Genomic DNA, 26910 nt, shown 5'->3' on the forward strand with positions numbered 1-26910 from the left:
CACCACCCCCAAGTTCCATGAGGAGCTTGGGGTCGCCAGAGCCTCGTCTGTTAGTGAAACAGGATTCGCCGCGGATAGGTGAGGTTGGCAATTGGGTTTGGAGAAGCTGACCCCCTAACCCGCTGGGGTTAGATTCCACCTCATCATCCTCCATACAGCTGCAGCAGGATGGAGTTTCCAATATATTGAGACGTACCGCATGGATACCCATGGGACAGTGCCCTGTCAAAACCCCAATGACCATTGATAGGTGAGCCTTAGTGAACCCAATTATTTCAGCAGACCTCCTGCCATCCACTTTCGGCCAGAAAGATATTGCTACCCTGCAAGACGTAGTGTCCGCCCAACGTTTGCTGAGCTGACTCGAGGCCCAGCTATGGAAGAGCAACCCACAGGTGGCTAGCGGAATCCCGAAATCCCTACAGCCATCTTCATCCGGTTCATTTGTACCGATTCGGGCTAATAGATCCGCTTGACAGTTATCCGGAATATCACAATGGCCCGGGACCCAGATAATCTTAATTGTAAAATAATTCGATGCAATCGCAAGTGAGGTCAGGCACTCCCAGACCACCCCCGATCGCCCTGTAGTTGAGCTCAAGGCCGTTATAGCCGCTTGGCTATCAGAGTAGATGTTAAATTCCCTAACCGTAGTAGCACTGGATAGCATTTCATCCACCGCATCCTTAATCGCAGCAACTTCCGCTTGGAATACACTGCAGTGATCAGCCAACTTAAACTTGGGGCTTACATTTAGCTCTTGACAAAAGACCCCCCCGAAAACCTTTCCGGCCAACTTTAACCCATCCGTGAACAAGTTAACCGTTAATATATATAACATATCCAAAAACTAAAATGGCGTATTTTTTCTTTTTTTTTTAATTTTAAGTAAATGCATCTCTTTATTTTTGATATTATGGTACTTTTGAGCTGTGATAACTACCGAACGGCTCAACCGATTTCAAAGATCTTGATACTATTGGAAATGTATTCGAATCGGCTTTCGAAAATATACACTGTAAAAAAATTTTATTACACTGAAAAATTTTTTGTTTCAAAAATAAAATCTTAAACTTGCAAAAAACTTCAAAGGCCAAGTGTTTTAAAATGAAATATATTTTTATTAGAAAGGTCTATTTAATATATATAACATATCCAAAAACTAAACTGGGGTTTTTTTCTTTTTCTTTATAAAAACTTTTAAGTAAATCCATCTCTCTATATTTTGATATCATAGTACTTTTGAGCTGTGATAACTACAGAATGGCTGAACCGATTTTAAAGACCTTGGTACTATTAGAAAGGTATTCAAATAAGCTTTCGAAAATGTATACTATAAGAATTTGTATTTCGCTGAAAAGCCATTTTTCAAGCTTCTTAAAAACTAAACTTGGAAAAAATTACAAAGATCAAACATTTAAAAACAAAAAAAATGCTGATCAGTGTAACAAAAATTTTCTCAGTGTACGATTTCGATAGCCGATTAGAATACCTTTCCAATGGTACCAAGATCTTGGAAGTCGGTTGAGCCATTCCGTGGTTATCACAGCTCAAAAGTACCATAATATCAAAAATAAAGAGATGCATTTACTTTAAATTTAAAAAAGAAAAAAAATACGCCATTTTGTAAAAGGAACCTAGGGTAACCCTGGAATGTGTTTGTATGAAATGTCTATCAAATGAAAGGCACTAAAGAGTATTTTATGAGGGAGTGGCCATAGATCTATAGATCTTTAAGGATATCGCCATAAAGGTGGACCAGGCCTGACTCGAGAATTTGTTTGTACGATATGGGTATCAAATGAAATGTGTTAATGATAATTTTAAAAGGGAGTGGGCCTAAGTTCTATAGGTGGACGTCTTTTCGAGATACCGCCATAAAGGTGGACCAGGGGTTACTCTAGAATTTATTTTGTACGATATGGGTATCAAATAAAAGGTATTGATGAGTATTTTAAGAGGGCGTGGGCCTTAGTTCTATATGTGGACGCCTTTTCGAGATATCGCCATAAACGTGGACCAGGGGTGACTCTAGAATTTGTTTGTGCTATATGGGTATCAAATGAAAGGTGTTAATGAGTATTTTAAAAGGGAGTGGGCCTAAGTTCTATAGGTGGACGCATTTCGGAATATCGTTATAAAAGTGGACCTGGGTTGACTCTAGAATGCGTTTGTACAATATGGGTGTCAAACGAAAAGTGCAATAAGTGTTTTAAAAGGGAGTGGGCCTTTGTTCTATGGGTGGACGCCTTTTCGGGATATCGCCATAAACGTGGACCAGGGGTGACTCTAGAATGCGTTTGTACAATATGGGTATCAAATAAAAGGTGTTAATGAGTATTTTGAAAGGGAGTGGGCCTTAGTTCTATAGGTGGATGCCCTTTCGAGATATCGCCATAAAGGTGGGCCAGGGGTGACTCTAGAATTTTTGTGTACGATATGGGTATCAAATGAAAGGTGTTAATGAGTATTTTAAAAGGGCGTGGGTCTTAGTTCTATAGGTGGACGCCTTTTCGAGATATCTCCATAAAGGTAGACCAGGGGTGACTCTAGAATGCGTTTGTACAATATGGGTATCAAATGAAAGGTGCTAATGAGTATTTTAAAAGGGTGTGGGCCTTAGTTCTATAGGTGGACGCCTTTTCGAGATATCGCCATAAAGGGGGACCAGGGGTGACTCTAGAATTTGTTTGTACGATATGGGTATCAAATGAAAGGTGTTAGGGAGTATTTTAAAAGGACGTGGGCCTTAGTTCTATAGGTGGACGCCTTTTCGAGATATCGACATAAAAGTAGACCAGGGGTGACTCTAGAATTTGTTTGTACGATATGGGTATCAAATAAAAGGTGTTAATGAGTATTTTAAAAGGGAGGGGCCTTAGTTCTATAGGTGGATGCCCTTTCGAGATATCGCCATAAAGGTGGGCCAGGGGGACTCTAGAATTTTTGTGTACGATATGGGTATCAAATGAAAGGTGTTAATGAGTATTTTAAAAGGGAGTGGGTCTTAGTTCTATAGGTGGATGCCTTTTCGAGATATCGCCATAAAGGTGGGCCAGGGGTGACTCTAGAATTTTTTTGTACGATATGGGTATCAAATGAAAGGTGTTAATGAGTATTTTAAAAAGGCGTGGGCCTTAGTTCTATAAGTGGACGCCTTTTCGAGATATCGACATGAAGGTGGACCAGGGGTGACTCTAGAATTTGTTTTTACGATATGGGTATCAAATGAAAGGTGTTAATGAGCATTTTAAAAAGGAGTGGGCCTTAGTTCTATATGTGGACGCCTTTTCGAGATATCGCCATAAACGTGGACCAGGGGTGACTCTAGAATGTGTTTGTAGGATATGGGTATCAAATTAAAGGTATTAATGAGGGTTTTAAAAGGGAGTGGCCCTTAGTTGTATATGTGAAGGCGTTTTCGAGATATCTACCAAAATGTGGACCAGGCTGATCCAGAACATCATCTGTCGGGTACCGCTAATTTATTTATATACGTAATACCACGTACAGTATTCCTTCCAAGATTCCAAGGGCTTTTGATTTCGCCCTGCAAAACTTTTTCATTTTCTTCTACTTAATATGGTAGGTGTCACACCCATTTTACCAAGTTTTTTTCTAAAGTTATATTTTGCGTCAATAGACCAATACAATTACCATGTTTCATTTCTTCTTTCGTATTTGGTATATAATTATGGCATTTTTTTTTCATTTTTCGTAATTTTCGATATCGAAAAAGTGGGCGTGGTCATAGTCGGATTTCGGCCATTTTTTACACCAATACAAAGTAAGTTCAGATAAGTACGTGAACTGAGTTTAGTAAAGATATATCGATTTTTGCTCAAGTTATCGTGTTAACGGCCGAGCGGAAGGACAGACGGTCGACTGTGTATAAAAACTGGGCGTGGCTTCAACCGATTTCGCCCTTTTTCACAGAAAACAGTTATCATCCTAGGAGCTAAGCCTCTACCAAATTTCACAAGGATTGGTTAGTTTTTGTTCGACTTATGGCATTAAAAGCATCCTAGACAAATTAAATGAAAAAGGGCGGAGCCACGCCCATTTTGAAATTTTCTTTTATTTTTGTATTTTGTTGCACCATATCATTACTGGAGTTGAATGTTGGCATAATTTACTTATATGCTGTAAAGATATTAGTTTTTCTTTTAAAATTTGAATTTAAAAAAAAAAATTTTACTAGTTTTCTATTCTGCGTCATAAGCTCAACTCACCTATCAAGTTTCATCGCTTAATGAGTATTTGGTAATGAATTATCGCACTTTTTCGATTTTTCGAAATTTTCGATATCGAAAAAGTGGGCGTGGTTATTGCCCGATATCGTTCATTTTAAATAGCGATCTGAGATAAGTGCCCAGGAACCTACATACCAAATTTCATCAAGATACCTCAAAATTTACTCAAGTTATCGTGTTAACGGACAGACGGACGGACGGACGGACATGGCTCAATCGAATTTTTTTTCGATACTGATGATTTTGTTATATGGAAGTCTATATCTATCTCGATTCCTTTATACCTGTACAACCAACCGTTATGCAATCAAAGTTAATATACTCTATGAGCTCTGCTCAACTGAGTATAAAAATTGTTACAGTGTACGTTTTCGAAAGCCGATCTCAATACCTTTCCAATGGTACCAAGATCTTTCAAATCGGTTGAGCCATTGCGTAGTTATCACAGCTCAAAAGTACCTATTACCGTACCTATCACGCATTTTTCACAACTTTGACACCTTGCACCGCCCACAATTTTTCAAAAATGCAATTTCTAAAAATGAGGTTGTGTTTGTATAGGTACAGTGTACCTGTATGCAAAATTTCATCAACATCTGAGGGGGTCGTGTTCAATGCATATCGGGTTTGATATGAAATTCATCATATGTAGAACTCGCAGTAGGGTATACATATGTATATATATTGTATATTATATATCCTAATTTAAACTTCGTTGAAAGCTTACTTGCAATAGCCCATCTTTGACCGCTTAAAATTGCCATCAGCATAGAATTTAAATCCTGCCGACATCGACGCCCTTGAACTTTTGTCAAGCTATAGGCGAACAATTGCTGCTCGTTGGGCGTCATAGCCACATCGACATTGTCTGATTCATGAGAACTATTTACTGCACTGACAATGTATTCATGATTCATATATTTTTCTGTTGATCCATTGAAGCGCGCAATTACATCAATCACGTTTGGCGGACTATCGATTATTTTGTTTAACGCGCAAGCGCATCCAAGGATGCACAGCAAAATAGCGAGGGAATTAGGCATTTGCATCGAACCGCACAATTTCAGTACTTTGGGCTCTTAGTGTTTTTTTTTTTTTTTTTTTTTTGAACTTCAATTACGCTACCTTTATCTAACTTTTTACTTTCCGCAACTCGGTTTTTTTTTGGATATTTTTAAATTTTGTTTATTTTCAAATTTCCGAGGAATTATTTCCACTAGTTAAAGTATTCAAGTATTTTCACAACTAATTTACACTTAATACGGGTTTGTTTGCTTTATTGTTGTTGCCACTTTGGTAATTTTAAATACACTATTGGTTCTAACTAATTCGTAATCTACCGTTATATGTAAGCTCAAAGCACTATTATTAATAAAATCTAAAAAATTTTGAAATTATATTTTGGCGGTCATTTATATTACGTGAGTATTACCTATTGCTAGGTCTTCTACACTTATCGACCGTACGTACCGCGTTTTCAAATTCTACTAATGTTGCGGTTAAACGATACAAACGGTTTAAGCCAAGTTAAACTAAAAAAACAAAAAACGATCATTAAACGTAGCCGATTTGCGTCGACACTCAAATCAAAGCTCGACTTTTGTGGGAACCATTTGTAGATTCATAATTTGTTTTGCTCACAGCAGCGCTAAGCTGCTCTTGTTGACAGATTAGAATTCTCGCTTACATAGTTAATTTATTGCATAGTTATTAGGCCGGGTCGGTTTGTGGGGAGGCAAAAAAATCGCCCATTGCTCTGTGAAAATCATATTCTAGGGATCAAAATAAGAAACTTTGACGAAGGAACCATACCTCTAAAATGAATTCTGATGTCCCCCAATTTGGGTCGAACTTTTGGGTAGGGGCAAATTTTAAAAAATCCCACTTTGACCCATTTAGAGTGCTCCAATCGAGTCCAAATGTATGACCGACCCCCACTAACTTTGGAGGCCCGACCCACCGATGCCAGTGGCACACCCCCTGGAACCCCACTGGGGGTTCACCATATAAACATTTCAAGAAATCGCCGGTTTTGCACTTTACATGAAAAAATCAGCGAAATGCCTATGTTTTTTCTTTTTGGAGTTTATTTTTCTCTTTAGAAATTTATTTAGTCAGAACATATGTAAATGAAAAAATGAATTTAACTTAGTAATAGAAAAGAAATTAAAAAAAATTATTAGAAATTAGCGTTTTTACAACCCTTTTAAAACCAAGGCATCACTGTGATGCATTTGCATGTCGTAAACATAGTTGTGTGGGTTTTTTATTCAACCGTTTTAAAAAATTAAGGTATAACTGTGACACAATTGCAGAGAGTAAAATTGCTTGTGTTGTTCTTTTTAAGCCACCACAAGACACAGCAGGTAGAATTGAAATTACCATTTCATTCTTATTACCTCGTCTCGTAGACCATATATAACGCAACAGTTTTTGTGAATGCATTAAGTCGTTGTGAAGAACTCAAAGTGTGAAGTGCTAATTTCAGATAAAAAAATATTAAAAAAAAAATAATAAGTGAAGTGACCATTCCAAATCAAAATGTTTACAATGAATCCACCATCCTCTCCACCGCAAGATGAAGCAACTACATCAACAACTATCGAAAACCCAATGAGTCATATACCCCAGCATGATGTTACTGTTTTTGGTGGGTCTACTGATTTAACTGATCTTAATTTACCAACCCATTTGGATATCTTGAGATATTATTTTTACTTAAGCGAACGTGCTAAAACAGAATAAAACAAGTTTTCCCATAAATCATTCACTATTGAAGTACAAGCTAAGTTGATTGGAATTTGGGAAAAACTTGGTAAGGAAATAATGCTGAAAAAAAGTGTATTTAATAAATTGCTTGACAAGTATCAAGAGCAAATCGAGAGAAGAAACGATAGATAAAATTGATGAGAAGTATCATACTAGGATGGTAAAAGAACCTCATCTTGTTATTTTGAGAGAACCCAATTCTGAATTGATTGGTTACGTAAGACTGGAACATGAAACCGCTGAATACAAAACAACCAAATTAAATGGTTTTTTCAACGATAAAAATATATCACTGGATGCATTAATTGGAATATGCACTGACGGTGAGCCAACAAACACTGGCCCACACGGTGGAATTATACGACGATTCGAATTGCTGTTAAAAAGACCATTGCATTGGTTCGTTTGCCTTCTACACTTCAACGAACTTCCGTTTCGGCATTTGTTTGAAGCTTTGGATAAATCAACCAGCACTGGACCAAGATCGGCAACCGGAAAACTGAGCCGTCAAATCGAAGCTTGTGAAACTCTTACGGTAAGTTATTGCTATCACTCATTTATTATAATTGTCAACCATTTTTAATTATTTTATTATTATATATTTTCAGGTGGTGGACGGCTTCCAGAAAATTGAGTTGCAAAATATGCCCCCTGCTCCAGAAAAAATTGAATGTTCCACCCATTCGAAGTACTGCAATTTCTAGCGGCGTGGTTCCGGTGGATCTGGCTAACATCAAACCAGGGAAAATTGTACATTCTCGGTGGCTCACCAAGGCCGCTAGATTATTGCGATTATATGTGACAACGGAAAATCCAGATGCAAATTTAAGAATTCTGGTTGAATTTATAATTAAATGTTATGTGCCAATGTACTTTAATATCAAGTATTACAGCTCTGTCGTGTACGGCAGTGCATTATTTTTCAAGTTCATTGGTTGGTCACGATTTCTAGAAGTCAATCAAGTAATTAAAGATAATTCATATTATGCGCATTCGGAAAATATCTTGTTATCAATGTTGTTTGATGATAGCAAAGAAAAGCGCGACTGTGCCATCAAGAAAATTATACGCTATCGAACCGATGTTGACGAGCCAATGGAACTTAGAATTTATAAGAAACCAGATATAAACTTTAATTGCACAAGTTATACGGAAATGATCAATTTGACTGATATAAATAACGTATTTGAACCACCATTCACGCGAAGCATTCCGTACGATACATTGAAAGAATATTTAAATCAAGATGATCCACCGTTTTATGATCCAAAAATTCCATCACACATACAAGGAACGGAACGACATGTTCAATTGCTAGCTAGCGTTTCCAAACGGGTTATACCGGAAAATGTAGAGGCTGTTATGGCGACGACATTAGAGAGCCGTGCGAAATTGCCCAGACTTGAAAGTAAAAAAGACTTCAAACAATAATTTTTTTTAGTTTCTTTTCTATAACTCACTTAAATAAATTTTTTCATTTACATATGTTCTGACTGAATAAATTTCTTAAGAGAAAAATAGATATTATTATAAATAAATAATAAATATTATTATAAATAAATAAATAAAAATAAAGAAAAAACATAGGCATTTCGCTGATTTTTTTATGTAAAGTTCCAAACCCGGCGATTTTTTGAAATGTTTGTATGGTGAACCCCCAGGGGGGTTCCAGGGGGTGTGCCACTGGCATCGGTGGGTCGGACCTCCAAAGTTAGTGGGGGTCGGTCATACATTTGGACTCGATTGGAGCACTCTAAATGGGTCAAAGTGGGATTTTTTAAAATTTGCCCCTACCCAAAAGTTCGACCCAAATTGGGGGACATCAGAATTCGTTTTAGAGGTATGGTTCCTGCGGCAAAGTTTCTTATTTTCCCTAGAATAGAATCCCTAGAATACGATTTTCACAGAGCAATGGGCGATTTTTAAATCGACCCGCCCTAATAGTTATGTATGTACAATAGAGATATACACCGCCGATAAACGCCGCCGCCGCCGCCTATTAGGGTCGTTTTTCGTACGCCACCGCCGAATGTCAAAAATATCGGCGCGGCGGCGGCGTCCGGCGCGTTAATATATTTTCTACTCGTTTAAGACTGTTTAGGCCATTTATTGTTCATGTCGAAAATTGGTCGGATATGATCGCAAGTGGTATCAACGGATGCGCATCACTGCCAGTTTTAAGAAACTAATTGCGAAATTGAACTCTTTCTAACTGTTCAAAAGTTATTTAAAAAAAACAGACGTTTTCGATGTCACGGACTTTGCAGCACTCAATTCACCAAGTTATTAAAACAAAACACTAAAAGAAAAGTTATATAATAAATTTATATGCTCACTTTGCATATTTTTTCCGAAAAATAATGAACAATGAATTCAAATAAAATTACCCAAGGCGTTTCAATTGTTTTCAAATTGTCCTCAAGTTGTTAAAAAAAGCAAAAAAGGTGCCGATTTTTAAAAAAAATTATATTACGATTGGCTGAAAGAATAAGCCAAATCAGTGATGCAAAATCCTTTAGTAGGTTCTAGGGGCATAAACACTCCTTTGAAATGATTCTTACCTCATACTTAAGGATCCATGTACGTATGAGAAGGTTTTGAAAAGTCATTTGGGCTTACATTCAAAAATCGGTTGTTTATTTGCGAAACTATATAATAGCGTCTTAAATGATAATTTTAATTTTCACACTTCATCCTTCAACACCCAAGTCTCCCGGTTTGACATAAAGATGGCGGCCCTATCCAAAACTAGTCACTTGGAGTGAATCACATTGATTATAGCCTATCAACCAATTTTAAATATGACCTACACGTTACGGCTCCTTTTACAAATGTCAATACGTAGGCACATACATACATATATTTACCAGGTGAGGCTTTGTCCTTCGCAAGAACACTCAAAGTGGTGAAGCAAAAGCTTTCCCAATACAGTCGAAATAATGACCGTGTGTGCTACAACCCTAACGTAGTGGACAGTCGAACCAGTCTGAAAACTGAAGCTACGCGGTCATCCATAATGGTTTCAAGGTGTTTCTCTGGTGTAGCTCGCAAGCAGCTACTCCTGAAAATTTTTGAACGGTCTGCGAGATCTTGAGGCAAAAACCCCGGATCTTTCCGAAATGGCCAACACGTTGATTTCCTTAAATACATACAAACAAAACCATTCCTAAATACTATTTTTTTAAATAGAAAAATCAAGCTTTTTAAAGTAAGAAAACCGGCGTACGCCGGCGTGCCGCCCACACCGCCGCCGATAAAGTGATCGGCGTAAACCTCCAATGTACAATGTATGTGCAGTTGTTCATGATTTTATGAACTTCAAAATTTAATAGATAGATTCAATGTAAATAAGTTCAAACGTCTAAAGCTGCAGACATTGGGGCGTTATCGGTAACCGTATCGGTAACCTTATAAGAGCTGATTCGACCTACCTTATGGGAATCAATGTAATCGATTATTGGCGCCATATCGTAACGCTAAGGTCGTCACCGTATCGTAGCCAACCAATTGGTTTTTGGTTTTTCGCCATATCCATAACCTAAAAATATTTGAGTTGGAGAATTTATTAACTTTTTGTTGATTTTATTTATTGTTTTGGATACGTTTTGACTAAGATACTTATTTTTTGTGGAATATGTTTGTAATTTTTTCCGTTTTCTTCATTTTTATGAAATATACGACTACAGCGATACGACAAACGGCACCAATGACTCCGCTTTAAGGTGTAATTAATGGTGACTTATAACCATAAAACCATAACCAGATAAAATAGCTGATCGAACCTACCTTATGGAAATCAATGTAATCGATTAATGGTGCCATACCATAACGCTAACGCCATAACCATACCACAGCCAACCAATTGGTTTTTGGTTTTTCGCCATATCCATAACCTAAAAATATTTGAGTTGGAGAATTTATTAATTTCTTGTTGATTTTATTTATTGTTTTGGATACGTTTTGACTAAGATACTTATTTTTTGTGTTATATGTTTGTAATCTTTTGCGTTTTCTTCATTTTTGTGAAATTTTCACGATTTTTAGGTTAAGGCACCATTAATCGATCACATTGGAGATGGATATGGATATGGGTATGGGTACGACTATGGCGTTAGGGTTAAGGAAGTTTAATTTGGCTTTTAAAGATACGTGAGCTGTCTGATAAATCTTGCGGTTATTATAAAAAAAAAGTATCTCAGAAACGGCTGAACCGATTTGGATGGAACTTGGCATATTGATAGTAGTACCTGGGCGACCGAGCTTTGCTCGGCAATTTTCGAGTATGCCGCATAACATACTTTGTTCTACATGTCATCATTAACCAAACTCTACTTTTTTTATATGTACATACATTATATATTTTTACTTACCAATATTTGATTTCCTTAAAAATAGAACTATTAATTTCAAAAATTTTTTTAGTTATACACTATAAAAATCTCACAATTTTATTACATTCCAAAAACTTGTAGATTTCAAAAATGACTACTAGCAGTTAGTTTAATTAAATGTCAACTTACTTCCCTAAGCGCCATCTGTTGGCAAGTAGTTAAATGGTTAGATGTCGTTTTCAAATAGAAGATATGCCTCTAGTGTTCAAAGGTAGCAAATTACCATGGTGAGATATTTGTTTGCTATGGTGAGAAAACTTTCTAATAATAATCTGCGAGAAATTGCAATTATTCTTTTGATATTAGCCAAAAATATGAATTTAAATATATTTTACTAGAATTTGCCACGGTTATTTGATATTGCATGTCAATTTTATTAGCGTGTGTGAAATTAAGAAAATTAAGTCGAATCATGTGTAAGATTTTTTGACGAAGATTTTTAACTTTAATGTTCTCCTTTAAAGCTTTAATACTCAAAAATGTCCCTTTGTAATGCGGAGTGAAATACCTTTCGCTTGATACCCATATCGGCATATCTCATGAAATTTTTTTTTCGAATAGGTGGCAACCCTGTGAAACATTCTGAGTGGCAACACCTAGGTAGAAAGTCTTAGAAGGTGATACATTATCTCTGTACCAAATTTCATTTAAATTGGTTGAGCCGTTCCCGAGATCGTTCGGCTATACAAACATACAAATCGACAAACATACAAATATACAAATGGCAACCCTACTCAAAAATGTCCCTGTTGTAATGCGGAGTGAAATACCTTTGATGCCCATATCGGCATATCTCATGCAATTTTTTTTTTCGAATAGGTGGCAACCTTGTGAAAAATTCTGAGTGGCAACACCTAGGTAGAAAGTCTTCGAAGGCGATTATTTTTGGCTTGTTATCGCCGAGTCATTGGCTTCTTATCAGTTTCTAATCGGCTTGTTACAGGCGGGTTACCGATTTGTCATCGATTTTATAATCGAGTTTTATTAGTATCTCCACTAATATTTCGATAACACGCGGATGACAAATTGGTTACACTCCGATAACGATGACTTATTAATAAATTTTTACACATATAACCGATCATTTTCTGGTAGTTAATCGATAACTTAACGATAATAATGATTCGATAAAAAATTCGTAACTTTTCGATAACTTTTTGGTAAGATATCCCAAATTTCGATAGTAATTCTATACATGTTCGAGAACAAACCGATAACTCCTCGATGACAAAATCGATAAGCCTTTAATATCCTGTTTCGATAGCAGATTTTTAACAAAATCTATAGCTCGTCTATACCCAGTAAAAATTTAGGCCTGAGTTACATTAGAGCCCAAATTGAAGACTAACGTATGCACATTTAAAGTCTCAGGCGTTGTTTCTCAACAGTAGCCCATCTTGAGAACCATAGAGTTCTTAACAAAAAGGGCAGTTTTTATATGACAAATAATGCTGTTTTTCAGCATTTTTTTGTTTTTAATATTTATCACAGATTGGGGAACAAATAGAGGAAGATGCTCCATATCAACTTGAGATCTAGAAGGTTGGAGAATATTTAGAAAGTGATTTACTTGAGAATTATAATTTTTTCAACTGCAGGATGTTTATTAGATACCTCGTTGATAATAAACCTATAACATACCAATGACTCATCGTTTATAAATCGTTAACATTTCGTTAGCAAATTGATAAACGCCGTCCGGTTTCGGATACGGCATCGGTTTTGTCTTCGCGTTTAACTTTGCTTTTGACTTTTAATCTTTCCTTTTCCCTCATATATCCGGTTTCGGATACGGCATCGGTTTTGGCTTCGCTTTTAACAATGCTTTTGACTTTTATCTTTCCTTTTCTCTCATATGCCACTTCTTCGTGAGGTCCTCACATAGAGTGAATGTGTCCATAAGTTTTCCCAGCGAGCAAACCGTAAAAATCTGTAAAAACCAGGACCTATGTTATAAAAAAAACTCCGTCTTCTTGGCAATCACTATTAGCTTTCTATCGCATTTTCTGCTTCTAGATCTGATAGCTTTGTCAATTCGTTATAGCTGGAGTCTTCGCCTGGCGATTGCAGGACACAATCACAGCACGTGCTCGTTCGCTTCCTCCTGCAGCCCGCACTTACTTCAGGTGCTTTTACTGACAAGGCCTAATTTAAAAGCATGTGACGGCAGAAGACAGAGTCCAGTGAGAAACCCCATCACGAGCTCACAGTCCCCTCTTTTTAGGGATACGAGTAACTTTGATCGTCTAAGGTTGTAAGACCTGCACATGAGCTTCGAAACTTTCCAGCCCCCCCCCCCCCCTCGGTTACCCGACTTTCCTGCTGTCGATCGTTTGCAACTTTTGTCTGTTTTTTATTTCGCCCATCAAATAGAGACGTCTACGGTAAAAGTTTTATTTCTATCTATATTCAAATGCCCGCGGACCCAATATAGATGCATTTTTTTCATATTCCGATTCTTTCTGGTAATTATTTGAACTCTAACACGCTTTTAAATGTTCTATATACATGTAGGTTGTATAGAATGTTGAAATACAATGAAGCAGTCGGCCTAGCATTTACACTAAGCATTGAGAGCCTGCATATCTTCTTTTATATCTTGAGGTAGGTTCTATTTGGGTAGCTCTCCACCAAGCAAGGACTTCATAAATACCCAGTGAGAAATTAAGGGGGATGCGCTGCACATACACCCCAACATGCACTAGCTCGTATTAAAAAAAAAACGGACGAGCGGATGCCATCAGATTGTAATTTAAGTGTACTATGCCCAATCCATAAGAAAGGCAATTTCGCTAACTTCCGCGCAACCAGACGGCTTAATATCTCGTATACGGTTATATCTAGCGATTCCGCAAACCGCAGAACTAGACCGCGGAACTAGACTGTATAATATGACGTATACGCTTCTTCTTTGCGTACTGTGTGAAATACTGAAGCCCAAAGCCGCCAAATTGACTGCAACTTAACTTTGCAGCTTCAGACTTGGTAAATCTACAATGGAGCAGATGTTCATGACACTCCAAACCCTGGAAGACTTACTATAAAAGAACCGACGCGTACTACATTTTTGCCGACTTTAAGGCAGCTTTGGACAGCGTAAAAAGTAGTTGCTTGTGTGCCGTTGTGTCTGAATTTAATTTCCCTGTACGATAAGAGGGAATTGCCCAAGAACCAGGCGCAACACCATCAGCTTCGTAAGGATGGGGGAGGGCCATTCCAAGCCATTCGAAACCAAACAATTCTTCAGAGATTTATTTGATTTCTTTAAGCTGATGTTGGAGAAATTAGAATGATAGCAAAATATAACAACCGCGATAGTACAAGCTTTAATAAGACCACACAATTGCTAGTGTACGCTAATGAAAACTGAATCTGTGGGTTAAAAAACGCCCTAATTTCTGCTTTCACTGGATTAGATAAAGGCAAAGAATGTTGCCAGTAATTGAGGATCACAACATCATACCTGAACATCAGTTTGGGTTTAGAGTGAAGCATGGTACACCGGAGCAATGCCATAGAATTGCAAATGTTATAACAGATACACTTGAGGGGAAAAAATACTGTTCTGCAGCTTTTCTAGATATTCAACAAACCTTTGACAAAGTATGGCACCCGGGACTTCTTTTTAAGATAAAAAAGCTTTTGCCAGCACATTTCTTTCTACTTAGTACTCAAGTCCTATTTAAGTTACAGACACTTTTACGTAAGTGACCAGGATGCGACATCACAAATTCACGGAATTAATGCTGGTGTACCTCAGGGTAGTGTTTTAGGTCCCGTCCTATATACTATATTTACATCGGATATGCCAACATCAGAAGAAGTAGAAGTGGCGACTTTTGCTGATGATACCGCTTTTATCGCTTGTAGTGAGTCCCCTGTAGAAGCTTCTTCTATTCTTCAAAATCAACTTGACCTTTTTGAATCTTGGCTTATAAAATGTAAAATTAAAGTTAACACAGAAAAATCCACACATGTCACTTTTACATTTAGAAGAGATCAATGTCCTGCTGTATTTCTAAACAATAATCAGATTCCTACTAGTGATAAGGTCAAATATTTAGGAATGCATCTTGATCGACGCCTTACCTGGAAACCCCATATTAAGGCTAAGCAACAGCAGCCAAAAATAAAAACAAAACGGATGTACTGGCTCTTGGGTCGGAAATCTCAACTAAGTCTAGAAAACAAAGTACGGCTCTACAAAGCTATACTTAAACCTATTTGGACCTACGGCATACAGCTTTGGGGTACTGCTAGCAAATCCAATGTGGAGATCCTGCAACGGTATCAATCTAAAACATTACGATCAATGGTTAATGCGCCTTGGTTTGTCACTAATGAAGCTATTCACAAGGATCTAAGCATTCCTTTCATAAAGTATGAAATATCAAAATACAGTGCTAGATATCTTACACGCCTATCTAACCACATAAACCCAACTGCTATTTGTTTATTAGACACCACTAACGAAACTATAGGGCTAAAGCGCCGCCATATCGTAGACTTGCCATTCTTCTAAATTTGAAATCTCTCTAAAAATAAAAAATAAAATATATATATAAATGTATAAATATATATATATATATAGATATTTATATATTTATATACATATATATATTATATGTATACTTATATACAAAAGTAAACCAAAAAGTTTTAATAACTATAATAAAAATCTATAAAACTTAAGTTAAATATATGTAAGAACCCTTTTTTCTTTTTATTTTAATTAAGAAATGAATTCAACAATGAAGCTAAGCAACTTTGAAGTAATTTTGAAATTAATTCAACTTAAGAATGTAGTAAATATATCAAATTTTATACATATTTCTCTATGTATATTTATACAAGGCAAACCTACCGCTGTCATTATCTTATAAGATCCAATTTGCTGAATGTCTCATGTAAGATAGATTGCAAATAAAATATAAGTTAAAATAAAAAAAACAGATATAATCAGCGTAGTCTCGCTTTGGAAGATACGTCACTACTCATAGATATAAATCGGAGGACTTCGGGAACCATCAAAACATTGTCAGCTTAGAAATCAAACGGCCTCTATGTCTCTCACCATACCTGTCCCGTAGTATGCCTTGAAATTATAAACGGCTTCGAAAGTAGATGGGATGGCTCTTTATACAGCAGGTTAACGATCCTATCGATTAATGATAGTACATAGTACAACAATAAAAGCCCAAAGCTTCACTGCCTCGGTCATCTTATGAGAATGGAAGAAGCCGCTCATAAAGTAGTCCCGATCCCGAATCCCAGGCCCCCCGAGCCATTTTGCAATCCCAAAGTCCCGGAATTACATTTTTTAAAAAATTCCGGGACTTCTTCGGGATCTCATATTGCAATTTTAAATATTGTGGCGAATATTAGCATCACTATGCTGTTAGTAAATAATCACAACAACAAAAGCAGCAAGCAGCCACACTTATGTACATGTACACATTAAAGCAAAGAAAAGTCTAGACCTTAGGAGAACGAGGTAACAGAGATTATAAAAGCAGCGCAAGCTGAGGAATAACTAATCAGTTTGATTTAAACACGCTATTAGTTGTGAAGTGAAGTATAATTGTAATACTCCCAAAGTAGTCTAAATAAAGACCATTTTGCAGTACTGAACATTGGAGTTATTTATTCGACAGTTCAGCGATTCGAACGTTGGCAGAAGGTGTATAATTATCAGGAATTTCCCAAAATTTGTTACAATATCTTTAGATGGTGTTTTTTTAAGTTTCAATTTCGAAACACAGAAAATCCTCTTATTTCTTATTCTTAATGATCAAAGAAAACAGAAATAATAAACGTGTTTTGTTAAACTACTCATATTTGCATATATGTTACATAATTATTTATGTACCAAACTTCAAAAGTAACAGTCTCTGGCTGATTTCGAAAATTTCCGGGATCCCGGGATTTTCATTTTTAGGCCCCGAATATCCGCCGTTCGGCTATCCGAATACATAAACGGAAAATCCGGATATCCGTATGTCCGGATACTGGAATATAAAAGATGAATAACTGCATATCAGAATTGAACGAAGCAAACATCAAAAAATTATCCACAAAATATATTTGTAGATTGTTTGTAATTAACGTCAAAATTAAAAAGCTACAATTTTACAAACAAGTGAAAATAAGAACAGTGTTATTTGTTTATATTGTGAAAAAACGTTGTTGTTGATTTAAATGCCCCACGAATTTATTGCTATTAATTTTAAATAAACATATATGGTACATCAATTTGTTGTTTTCACTGGATATCCAAAAATACGGCTATTAACCCGATCTTCAAAAACCCGGATATCCGGATAGTTCCACAAACGAATATTAACCGGATATACATTGCGTCCGGATTTTATCCGTGTCAACGGATATCCGTATGGATATCCGGATATTCGAATATGCGGATAGTCCCAGCCCTACTAAGCGTACACACGTGCAATTTTTAAGCACATTATTAAAGTTTTACATAATTAATATAAAGCGTTTTATTACGCAGTGTCTTAAAAATCCAACAAACTGTCTTGATTACCATATCTGAAAGTCACGTTTTCTTAATTTATTTAATTATTTACAAACAGACATGTACGGTAGTTAAATATTTGAAAATTTCGTTAAGCGGTAGAAAAGAAACTTTAACCTTGGCATCGCACGTTTTTGCTAAAAAAAAAACCAAAATAAATAGATGAATCAAAAAGTTTAATTCTTTGTTTGTTGGTTTAGTTACCTTAATGTCGCTGCTGTTTGCGCTTTATTTCCGATTAATTTAACAAAAGTTTTGAAAAAAAAAAATTTCCTAAACCTAAAATTCACACAATTCGTTTACGTCTCATCTACATATGTAACTCCCAAAATATAAATATGAAAATTTTTAAAGACATTTCTAATTTTTGTTTAACTTAGGGAGAGTTTCCACGCCAAAAGCCATCGAAACTCTGTAAATCTGTGACGCAGATATTAATTCAACACTCAAAAAAAATGTTTGTAAAAACAAAACAAACCCCTTTCTAATATGCATGGAAACTTTCTTCATTCTTATACAAATTCATATAATAAATTGAAATTTCTTTGCCTAGTGCAAAAAACCCTCCAATGTTTATCTTCTGAGAAAATTTTTTAGTGTTTATTTCAAAATTGGCACATTGGTGGCTACAAGCGCTAGTGCTTAAATGTATTTTGCTTACGTGTGGCGAATAAGATTTATGGACGCTTTGGCGATGGCGAGTACCGAAAAAGATTTAGTAATAAGCTATACGATCTTTACGCAGACATCAACATAGCCAAGCGAATTAAAACGCAGCTGCCATGTTATGCGAATGAAAGATGACGCTCCGGCTAAGAAAGTATTTTTTTCTGAACCCGCTTATGGAAGCAGAGGAAAAGAATGGCTCCCACTCCGCTGGAAGGACCAGGTGGAAAGCGAGTTAAACTCCCTTGGTGTGACCAAATGCGCCAACCGGCAGGGCGAAGAAGCGACGGGCGCACTTTGTTGGACGGCCATAACCGTTTAAGTGATTAAGCGCCAATTAAGTAAGTGGCAAAAAAAAATCTGGCTTACAAGTATAATGACAAAGTCTATAGTACGAGCATTCTATGCCCAAAATCGTTTTTTTAAGCACCAAGGTGGATGAGTTTAAGATTAGGATAAGGTACATGTTAAAACAAGTAAGAACGGGACGGCTATGCCGAAGACTTCATACCTTTCATGAATTGGGCTGAACAATAATTTTATCCCATTCGTAATATCCAAATAATCGGCTGTATAAGATATGAAATACATAGCGAACAGATGTACATCCCTAGGCGATTTTTAAGATAAATATAAAATAAAACAAGTAAGGAAGGCTAAGTTCGGGTGTAACCGAACATTTACTCGGCTGAGTGCTTTGGAGACCAAAAAGGGAAAATCACCATGTAGGAAAATGAACCTAGGGTAACCGTGGAATGTGTTTGTATGACATGGGTATCAAATGGAAGGTGTTAATGAGTATTTTAAAAGGGAGTGGGCCTTAGTTCTATAGGTGGACGCCTTTTCGAGATATCGCCATAAAGGTGGACCAGGGGTGACTCTAGAATCTCTTTGTACGATATGGATATCAACTGAAAGGTGTTAATGAGTATTTTAAAAGGGAGTGGGCCTTAGTTCTATAGGTGGACGCCTTTTCGAGATATCGCCATAAAGGTGGACCAGGGGTGACTCTAGAATCTCTTTGTACGATATGGGTATCAAATGAAAGGTGGTAATGAGTATTATAAAAGGGAGTGGGCCTTAGTTCTATAGGTGGACGCCTTTTCGAGATATCGCCATAAAGGTGGACCAGGGGTGACTCTAGAATCTCTTTGTACGATATGGGTATCAAATGAAATGTGTTAATGAGTATTTTAAAAGGGAGTGGGCCATACTTCTATAGTGGACGCTATTTCGGAATATCGCCATAAAGGTTGGCCAGGGTTGACTCTAGAATCTCTTTGTACGATATGGGTATCAAATGAAAGGTGTTAATGCCTAGTTTAAAAGGGAGTGGGCCATACTTCTATAGGTGGACGCCATTTCGGGATATCGCTATAAAGGTGGAAAAGGGGTGACTCTAGAATCTCTTTGTACGATATGGATATCAACTGAAAGGTGTTATTGAGTATTTTAAGTGGACCTTAGTTCTATAGGTGGGCGCCTTTTCGAGATATCGCCATAAAGGTGGACCAGGGGTGACTCTAGAATCTCTTTGTACGATATGGGTATCAAATGAAATGTGTTAATGAGTATTTTAAAAAGGAGTGGGCCATACTTCTATAGGTGGACGCCATTTCGGGATATCGCCATAAAGGTTGACCAGGGTTGACTCTAGAATCTCTTTGTACGATATGGGTATCAAATGAAAGGTGTTAATGAGTAGTTTAAAAGGGAGTGGGCCATACTTCTATAGGTGGACGCCATTTCGGGATATCGCTATAAAGGTGTAAAAGGGGTGACTCTAGAATCTATTTGTACGATATGGATATCAACTGAAAGGTGTTAATGAGTATTTTAAAAGGGAGTGGGCCTTAGCTCTATAGGTGGACGCCTTTTCGAGATATCGCCATAAAGGTGGACCATGGGTGACTCTATAATCTCTTTGTACGATTTGGGTATCAAATGAAAGGTGTTAATGAGTAGTTTAAAAGGGAGTGGACCATACTTCTATAGGTGGACGCCATTCCGGGATACCGCTGTAAAGGTGGAAAAGGGGTGACTCTCGAATCTCTTTGTACGATATGGATATCAACTGAAAGGTGTTAATGAGTATTTTAAAAGGGAGTGGGCCTTAGCTCTATAGGTGGACGCCTTTTCGAGATATCGCCATAAAGGTGGACCAGGGGTGACTAGAATGCGTTTGTACAATATTGGTATCAAATGAAAGGTGTTAATGAGTATTTTAAAAGGGAGTGGGCCTTAGTTCTATAGGTGGACGCCTTTTCGAGATATCGCCATAAAGGTGGACCAGGGGTGACTAGAATGCATTTGTATAATATGGGTATCAAATGAAAGGTGTTAATGACTAATAAAACGTAGTGGGCCTTAGTTCTATAGGTGGAGGCCTTTTCGAGATATCGCCATAAAGGTGGACCAAGGTGACCCAGAACATCATCTGTCGGGCACCGCTAATTTATTTATATATGTAATACCACGAACAGTATTCCTGCCAAGATTCCAAGGGATTTTGATTTCGTCCTGCAGAACGTTTTCATTTTCTTCTACTTAATATGGTAGGTGTCACACCCATTTTACACAGCTTTTTCCAAAGTTATATTTTGCGTCAATAAACCAATCCAATTACCATGTTTCATCCCTTTTTTCGTATTTGGTATAGAATTATGGCATTTTTTTTTTCATTTTTCGTAATTTTCGATATCGAAAAATTGGGCGTGGTCATAGTCGGATTTCGGCCATTTTGTATACTAAGATAAAGTGAGTTCAGATAAGTACGTGAACTGAGTTTAGTAAAGATATATCGATTTTTGCTCAAGTTATCGTGTTAACGGCCGTGCGGAAGGACATACGGTCGACTGTGTATAAAAACTGGGCGTGGCTTCAACCGATTTCGCCCATTTTCACAGAAAGCAGTTATCGTCATAGAATCTATGACCCTACCAAATTTCACAAGGATCGGTAAATTTTTGTTCGACTTATGGCATTAAAAGTACTCTAGACGAATTAAATGAAAAAGGGCGGAGCCACGCCCATTTTGAAATTTTCTTTTATTTTTGTATTTTATTACACCACATCGTTACTTGAGTTGAATGTTGGCATAATTTACTTATATACTGTAAAGATATGCAATTTTTTGTTAAAATTTGACTTTAAAAAAATTGTTTTTATAAAGCGGGCGTATTCGTCATGCGATATTGCTAATTTTTATTTAGCACACATATAGTAATAGGAGTAACGTTTCTGCCAAATTTCATCATGATATCATAAACGACTGCCAAATTACAGCTTGCAAAACTTTAAATTACCTTCTTTTAAAAGTGGGTGGTGCCACGTCCATTGTCCAAAATTTTACTAATTTTCTATTCTGCGTCATAAGGTCAACCCACCTACCAAGTTTCATCGCTTTATCCGTCTTTGGTAATGAATTATCGCACTTTTTCGGTTTTTCGAAATTTTCGATATCGAAAATGTGGGCGTGGTCGTAGTCCGATTTCGTTCATTTTAAATAGCGATCTGAGATGAGCGCTCAGGAACCTACATACCAAATTTCATCAAGATACCTCATCAAGATTACTCAAGTTATCGTGTTTACGGACCGTCGGACGGACGGACAAAGCTAAATTAATTTCTTTTTTCGCCCATATCATTTTGATATATAGAAGTCTATATCTATCTCGATTAGTTTATGTTGTTACGGATTACAGTTATGCGAACAAAGTTAATATACTCTGTGAGCTCTGCTCAGCTGAGTATAGAAATGGGTAGGTAGTTTGTGTGAGGATGCAAAGTTTCACGTTTTTTGTGGTCTGCATGAAATAGCTATGACAATGAATCACTGATCTCAACAATATATAACGTAAACGTAAGTATTTGATGAAACTTGAAGCTTTTAGCCGTTAAAAAAGGGGCAGAAATGACATATGTATTGTAACGAATTTACTGCAATTCCCATTATTTGCAATCTTCTGCTAACGTTCGTATCGCTAAACTGTTGAATAAATAACTCCAATATTGAATAATGGAAAAATGGCCTTTATTAAAGTACTTCACAATAACACTTATTCTTTGCAACTAGCTTGCTTAATAACCAAACTGACTGATAGCTTAAATGAAACTCACTTCTCGCCTCCACGGTTGTCGCCTTTTTATACTGTCTGATTTCCTCGTTGCATATTTCTAGTCTTTTCTAATTCCAGAACTTACTAGTTAGTTATAAATTTCTCAGCTACAACTACAGATGTATAATTTTTATAGATCCTCTCATACCCCATGCGCTTGTGTGTGTGAGCGACACTTCCACAATTATAATTGCATACCTTTAGGAGCATCTCAGATAAGATATCTGCATGTGTTTGTGCATCTCTTCTCCGCTGCGTGTACGTACATAGGTGTAGACAAAATGATTAAATTATTGATGTGCATTCACGTCACTGCTTAGCATCGGCATAGAGATGGCAGTACCCCTTAGTGCTGCCAACATTCGTAACACTCCACCTAAGTCTGATCGTCCCGATCAGACAAATTTCTCGATCTAAACGCTGCTAGCATCTCCAAATGAACCACCCTTCTACTTCGTGGTTTCCCAGTTGTTTGTATGCGGTAGATGACATCACTGATCCTCTTCACAGCTCTGTACGGGCCTTCCCAACTGCACCGATATTTGGATGGAACACCTTTCCGCCGGTGAGGGTTGTATAGCAGTAACAAACCTCCCTCCAAGAAACCTTCCGAATTAAAGTTCTTGTCATACCTGTGTTTCATCTTATTTCTCATTACCCTGGGCCGTTCCCTCACACTCTGTTGTTTGGCCAATGAACTACTTCGTAGAGCTTGCGCTTGACGGATTGGCTTCGCATAATCAGTATCGTCTTGACGTTTCACAACAGTAGTGCGCGCGCTGGCTTGAAACCACCCTTGCATTCTTTCTGGGAAATTCGTTGCTTCGTTTTTGTGCGTCCATTAGGTTTTGTCAATGCCAATCTGTAATATTTCCGCTGCAGGCCCTTTCAATGTCACGAACAGTGCAGCAACTTTATCTTCCGCATTCCAGTTGTTCACTGCTGACTTCTTCTCAAATTGAAGCTTGAATACCTCGAAAGGAACAGAGCCGTCAAAAGATAGAGTTTTTACCTTCGGATTGCTCGCTGGAATAGCTGGGCGATTTAATTGCAACTCTTGTATACGACCTCTCAATGCATCCACCTCGGCTTCGATTTTTTCCGCAAACTGCGTTATTTTCTCGTCCATACGCGCTTCGAGTTTTGATGATATACGCGCCTCTTGCGCTTCGAGTTGTACTGTTATGCGTGCCTCTTGCTCTTTCAGTTGTGTTTCCATCTTTGATGTAATCTGTGTCCACATTTCTGACATACGCGTTTCTTGTGCTTCAATCTTCAATGTAATCTGTGTCCACATTTCTGGCATACGCGTTTCTTGTGCTTCAATCTTCGATGTAATCTGTGTCGACATTTCTGACATATGCGTTTCTTGTGCTTCAATCTTCGATGGTATCTCTGACGACATTTCTGACATTTGCGACGAGTTTGATGTTACTGTCGATGTTTGTGCAGATATTGGAGCCAAAATCATGTTCAAGTCTGTGCTCGTAACTGTCTGCGATGTTTCGTTTTTCTCTTAAATTTTTGTTGTTGTCTCGTCCCCGTCAGGATAAAAGACATACCCGTCCACATCAATTCCTTGCGACTCCATTACCTTTCGTAGCCGTGCTTGAAGTTCGATCTTATTGCCGGTTGTATTCAAACCACGGTTCTCCAACTCCTTTTTCAGTTGCTGGATCCTCAATCCACTCAACTTTGCCATGTCCAAGTTGTATTCCCAATCTTCGGAATTTATTCAACAATTCCTCTTCTGACACCAATTGTAACGAATTTACTGCAATTCCCCTTATTTGCAATCTTCTGCTAACGTTCGTATCGCTAAACTGTTGAATAAATAACTCCAATATTGAATAATGGAAAAATGGCCTTTATTAAAGTACTTCACAATAACACTTATTCTTTTCAACTAGCTTGCTTAATAGCCAAACTGATTGATAGCTTAAAAACCAAATTAAACTTCCTTAACCCTAACGCCATAGTCGTAACCATACCCATATCCATAACCATCTCAATGTGATCGATTAATGGTGCCTTAACCTAAAAATCGTGAAAATTTCATAAAAATGAAGAAAACGCAAAAAATTACAAACATATTCGACAGAAAATAAGTCTCTTAGTCATAACGTATCCAAAACAATGAAGAAAATCTTCAAAAAGTTATAAAATTCCCCAACTCAAATAATTTTTGGTTATGGATATGGCTAGGAACCAAAAACCAATTGATTGGCTGTGGCGTTAGCGTTATGGTATGGCACCATTAATCGATTACATTCCTTTCCATAAGGTAGGTTCGATCAGCTGATTTATTTGGTTAAGACTTTATGGTTATAAGTCACCATTAATTCGCCCTTAAATGAAACTCACTTCTCGCCTCCACGGTTGTCGCCTTTTTATACTGTCTGATTTCCTGGTTGCATATTTCTAGGCTTTTCTAATTCCAGAACTTACTAGTTAGTTATAAATTTCTCAGCTACAACTACAGATGTATAATTTTTATAGATTCTCTCATACCCCATGCGCTTGTATGTGTGAGCGACACTTCCACAATTATAATGCATACATTTAGGAGCATCTCAGATAAGATATCTGCATGTGTTTGTGCATCTCTTCTCCGCTGCGTGTACGTACATAGGTGTAGACAAAATGATTAAATTATTGATGTGCATTCACGTCACTGCTTAGCATCGGCATAGAGATGGCAGTACCCCTTAGTGCCGCCAACATTCGTAACAGTATATTAGACTGGGGTGATTTATTGACCGATATCACGCCATCGAAAGTTCCACTACGCATACCTTAAAAAATAATTTTCGAGCCTGCGAGGCTCCAAACCATTTTTTATGTATTTTTTTTTACGTGTCAATTTTCAAATGTAGTTTTTAAAAAAAAAATTTCTTTTATGGGGATTTAGAAGAATTTTGGTCGAAAAATCTACTTTTTTTCGCAGGCTCGAAATTTTTTTTGGGTATGCGTAGTGGAACTTTTTTTCCTGAGCCCAAATCCTATCGAAAAATCGATGGCGCGATATAGGTTGACTTTCGTCCATACAAATCCACCCAACCCAACGTATATACCACTCATCTCTATGATTTCTTCAGACAACAATATATGCCATATACGTAAGTATTCGGTGAAATTTGAAGCTTCTAGCTGTTAAAATGGGGCATAAATTACGAAAAGTTTTTTATCTGAACAATCGGTTGTATGAGATATATACTATATATACCACCGAACTAAACAATTTTTTCAAACAACAGTGAATGCTCTATACCTAAGCATTCGGTGAAATGTGAAGCTTCTAGCTGTTAAAATGGGGCAGAAATTACGAAAAGTTTCTTATCTGAACAATCGGTTGTATGAGATATATACTATATATACCACCGATCTATAAAATTTTTTCAAACAACACTGAATGCTCTATACTTAAGCATTCGGTGAAATTTGAAGCTTCTAGTTGTTAAAATGGGGCAGAAATTACAAAAGTTTCTTATCTGAACAATCGGTTGTATGAGATATATACTATATATACCACCGATCTATACAATTTTTTCATACAACAGTGAATGCTCTATACTTAAGCATTCGGTGAAATTTGAAGCTTCTAGCTTTTAAAATGGGGCAGAAATTACGAAAAGTTTCTTATCTGAACAATCGGTTGTATGAGAAATATACTATATATACCACCGATCTATACAATTTTTTCATACAACAGTGAATGCTCTATACTTAAGCATTCGGTGAAATTTGAAGCTTCAAGCTGTTAAAATGGGGCAGAAATTACGAAAAGTTTCTTATCTGAACAATCGGTTGTATGAGATATATACTATATATATTACCGATCTATATAATTTTTTCATACAACAGTGAATGCTCTATACTTAAGCATTCGGTGAAATTTGAAGCTTCAAGCTGTTAAAATGGGGCAGAAATTACGAAAAGTTTCTTATCTGAACAATCAGTTGTATGAGATATATACTATATATACCACCGATCTATACAATTTTTTCAAACAACAGTGAATGCTCTATACTTAAGCATTGGGTGAAATTTGAAGCTTCTAGTTGTTAAAATGGGGCAGAAATTACAAAATTTTCTTATCTGAACAATCGGTTGTATGAGATATATACTATATATACCACCGATCTATACAATTTTTTCAAACAACACTGAATGCTCTA

General features: G+C 36.9%; 1 protein-coding gene across 2 annotated transcripts in view; it reads right to left on the minus strand.

Annotated features, from left to right (window-relative positions):
- LOC137250656 (nose resistant to fluoxetine protein 6-like) overlaps positions 1-10476 on the minus strand; it is a 127285-nt gene extending 116809 nt beyond the window's left edge. The window contains exon 1 of one of the 2 annotated variants that reach the window (XM_067783833.1): positions 10454-10476. Coding sequence is in view for 1 of the 2 variants with exons in the window: in XM_067783832.1 (XP_067639933.1) it covers positions 4981-5302 (322 nt within the window). In the remaining variant the exon portion in view is untranslated. Of the gene's footprint in view, positions 1-4980; positions 5777-10453 lie in introns of those variants that run through there. The other variant, XM_067783832.1, reaches the window with a different exon arrangement.
- Between the last annotated feature and the right edge of the window lie 16434 nt (positions 10477-26910).

The sequence above is a fragment of the Eurosta solidaginis genome, chromosome 4, assembly GCF_040869045.1.
Source record: "Eurosta solidaginis isolate ZX-2024a chromosome 4, ASM4086904v1, whole genome shotgun sequence".
Classification (NCBI taxonomy): domain Eukaryota; kingdom Metazoa; phylum Arthropoda; class Insecta; order Diptera; family Tephritidae; genus Eurosta; species Eurosta solidaginis.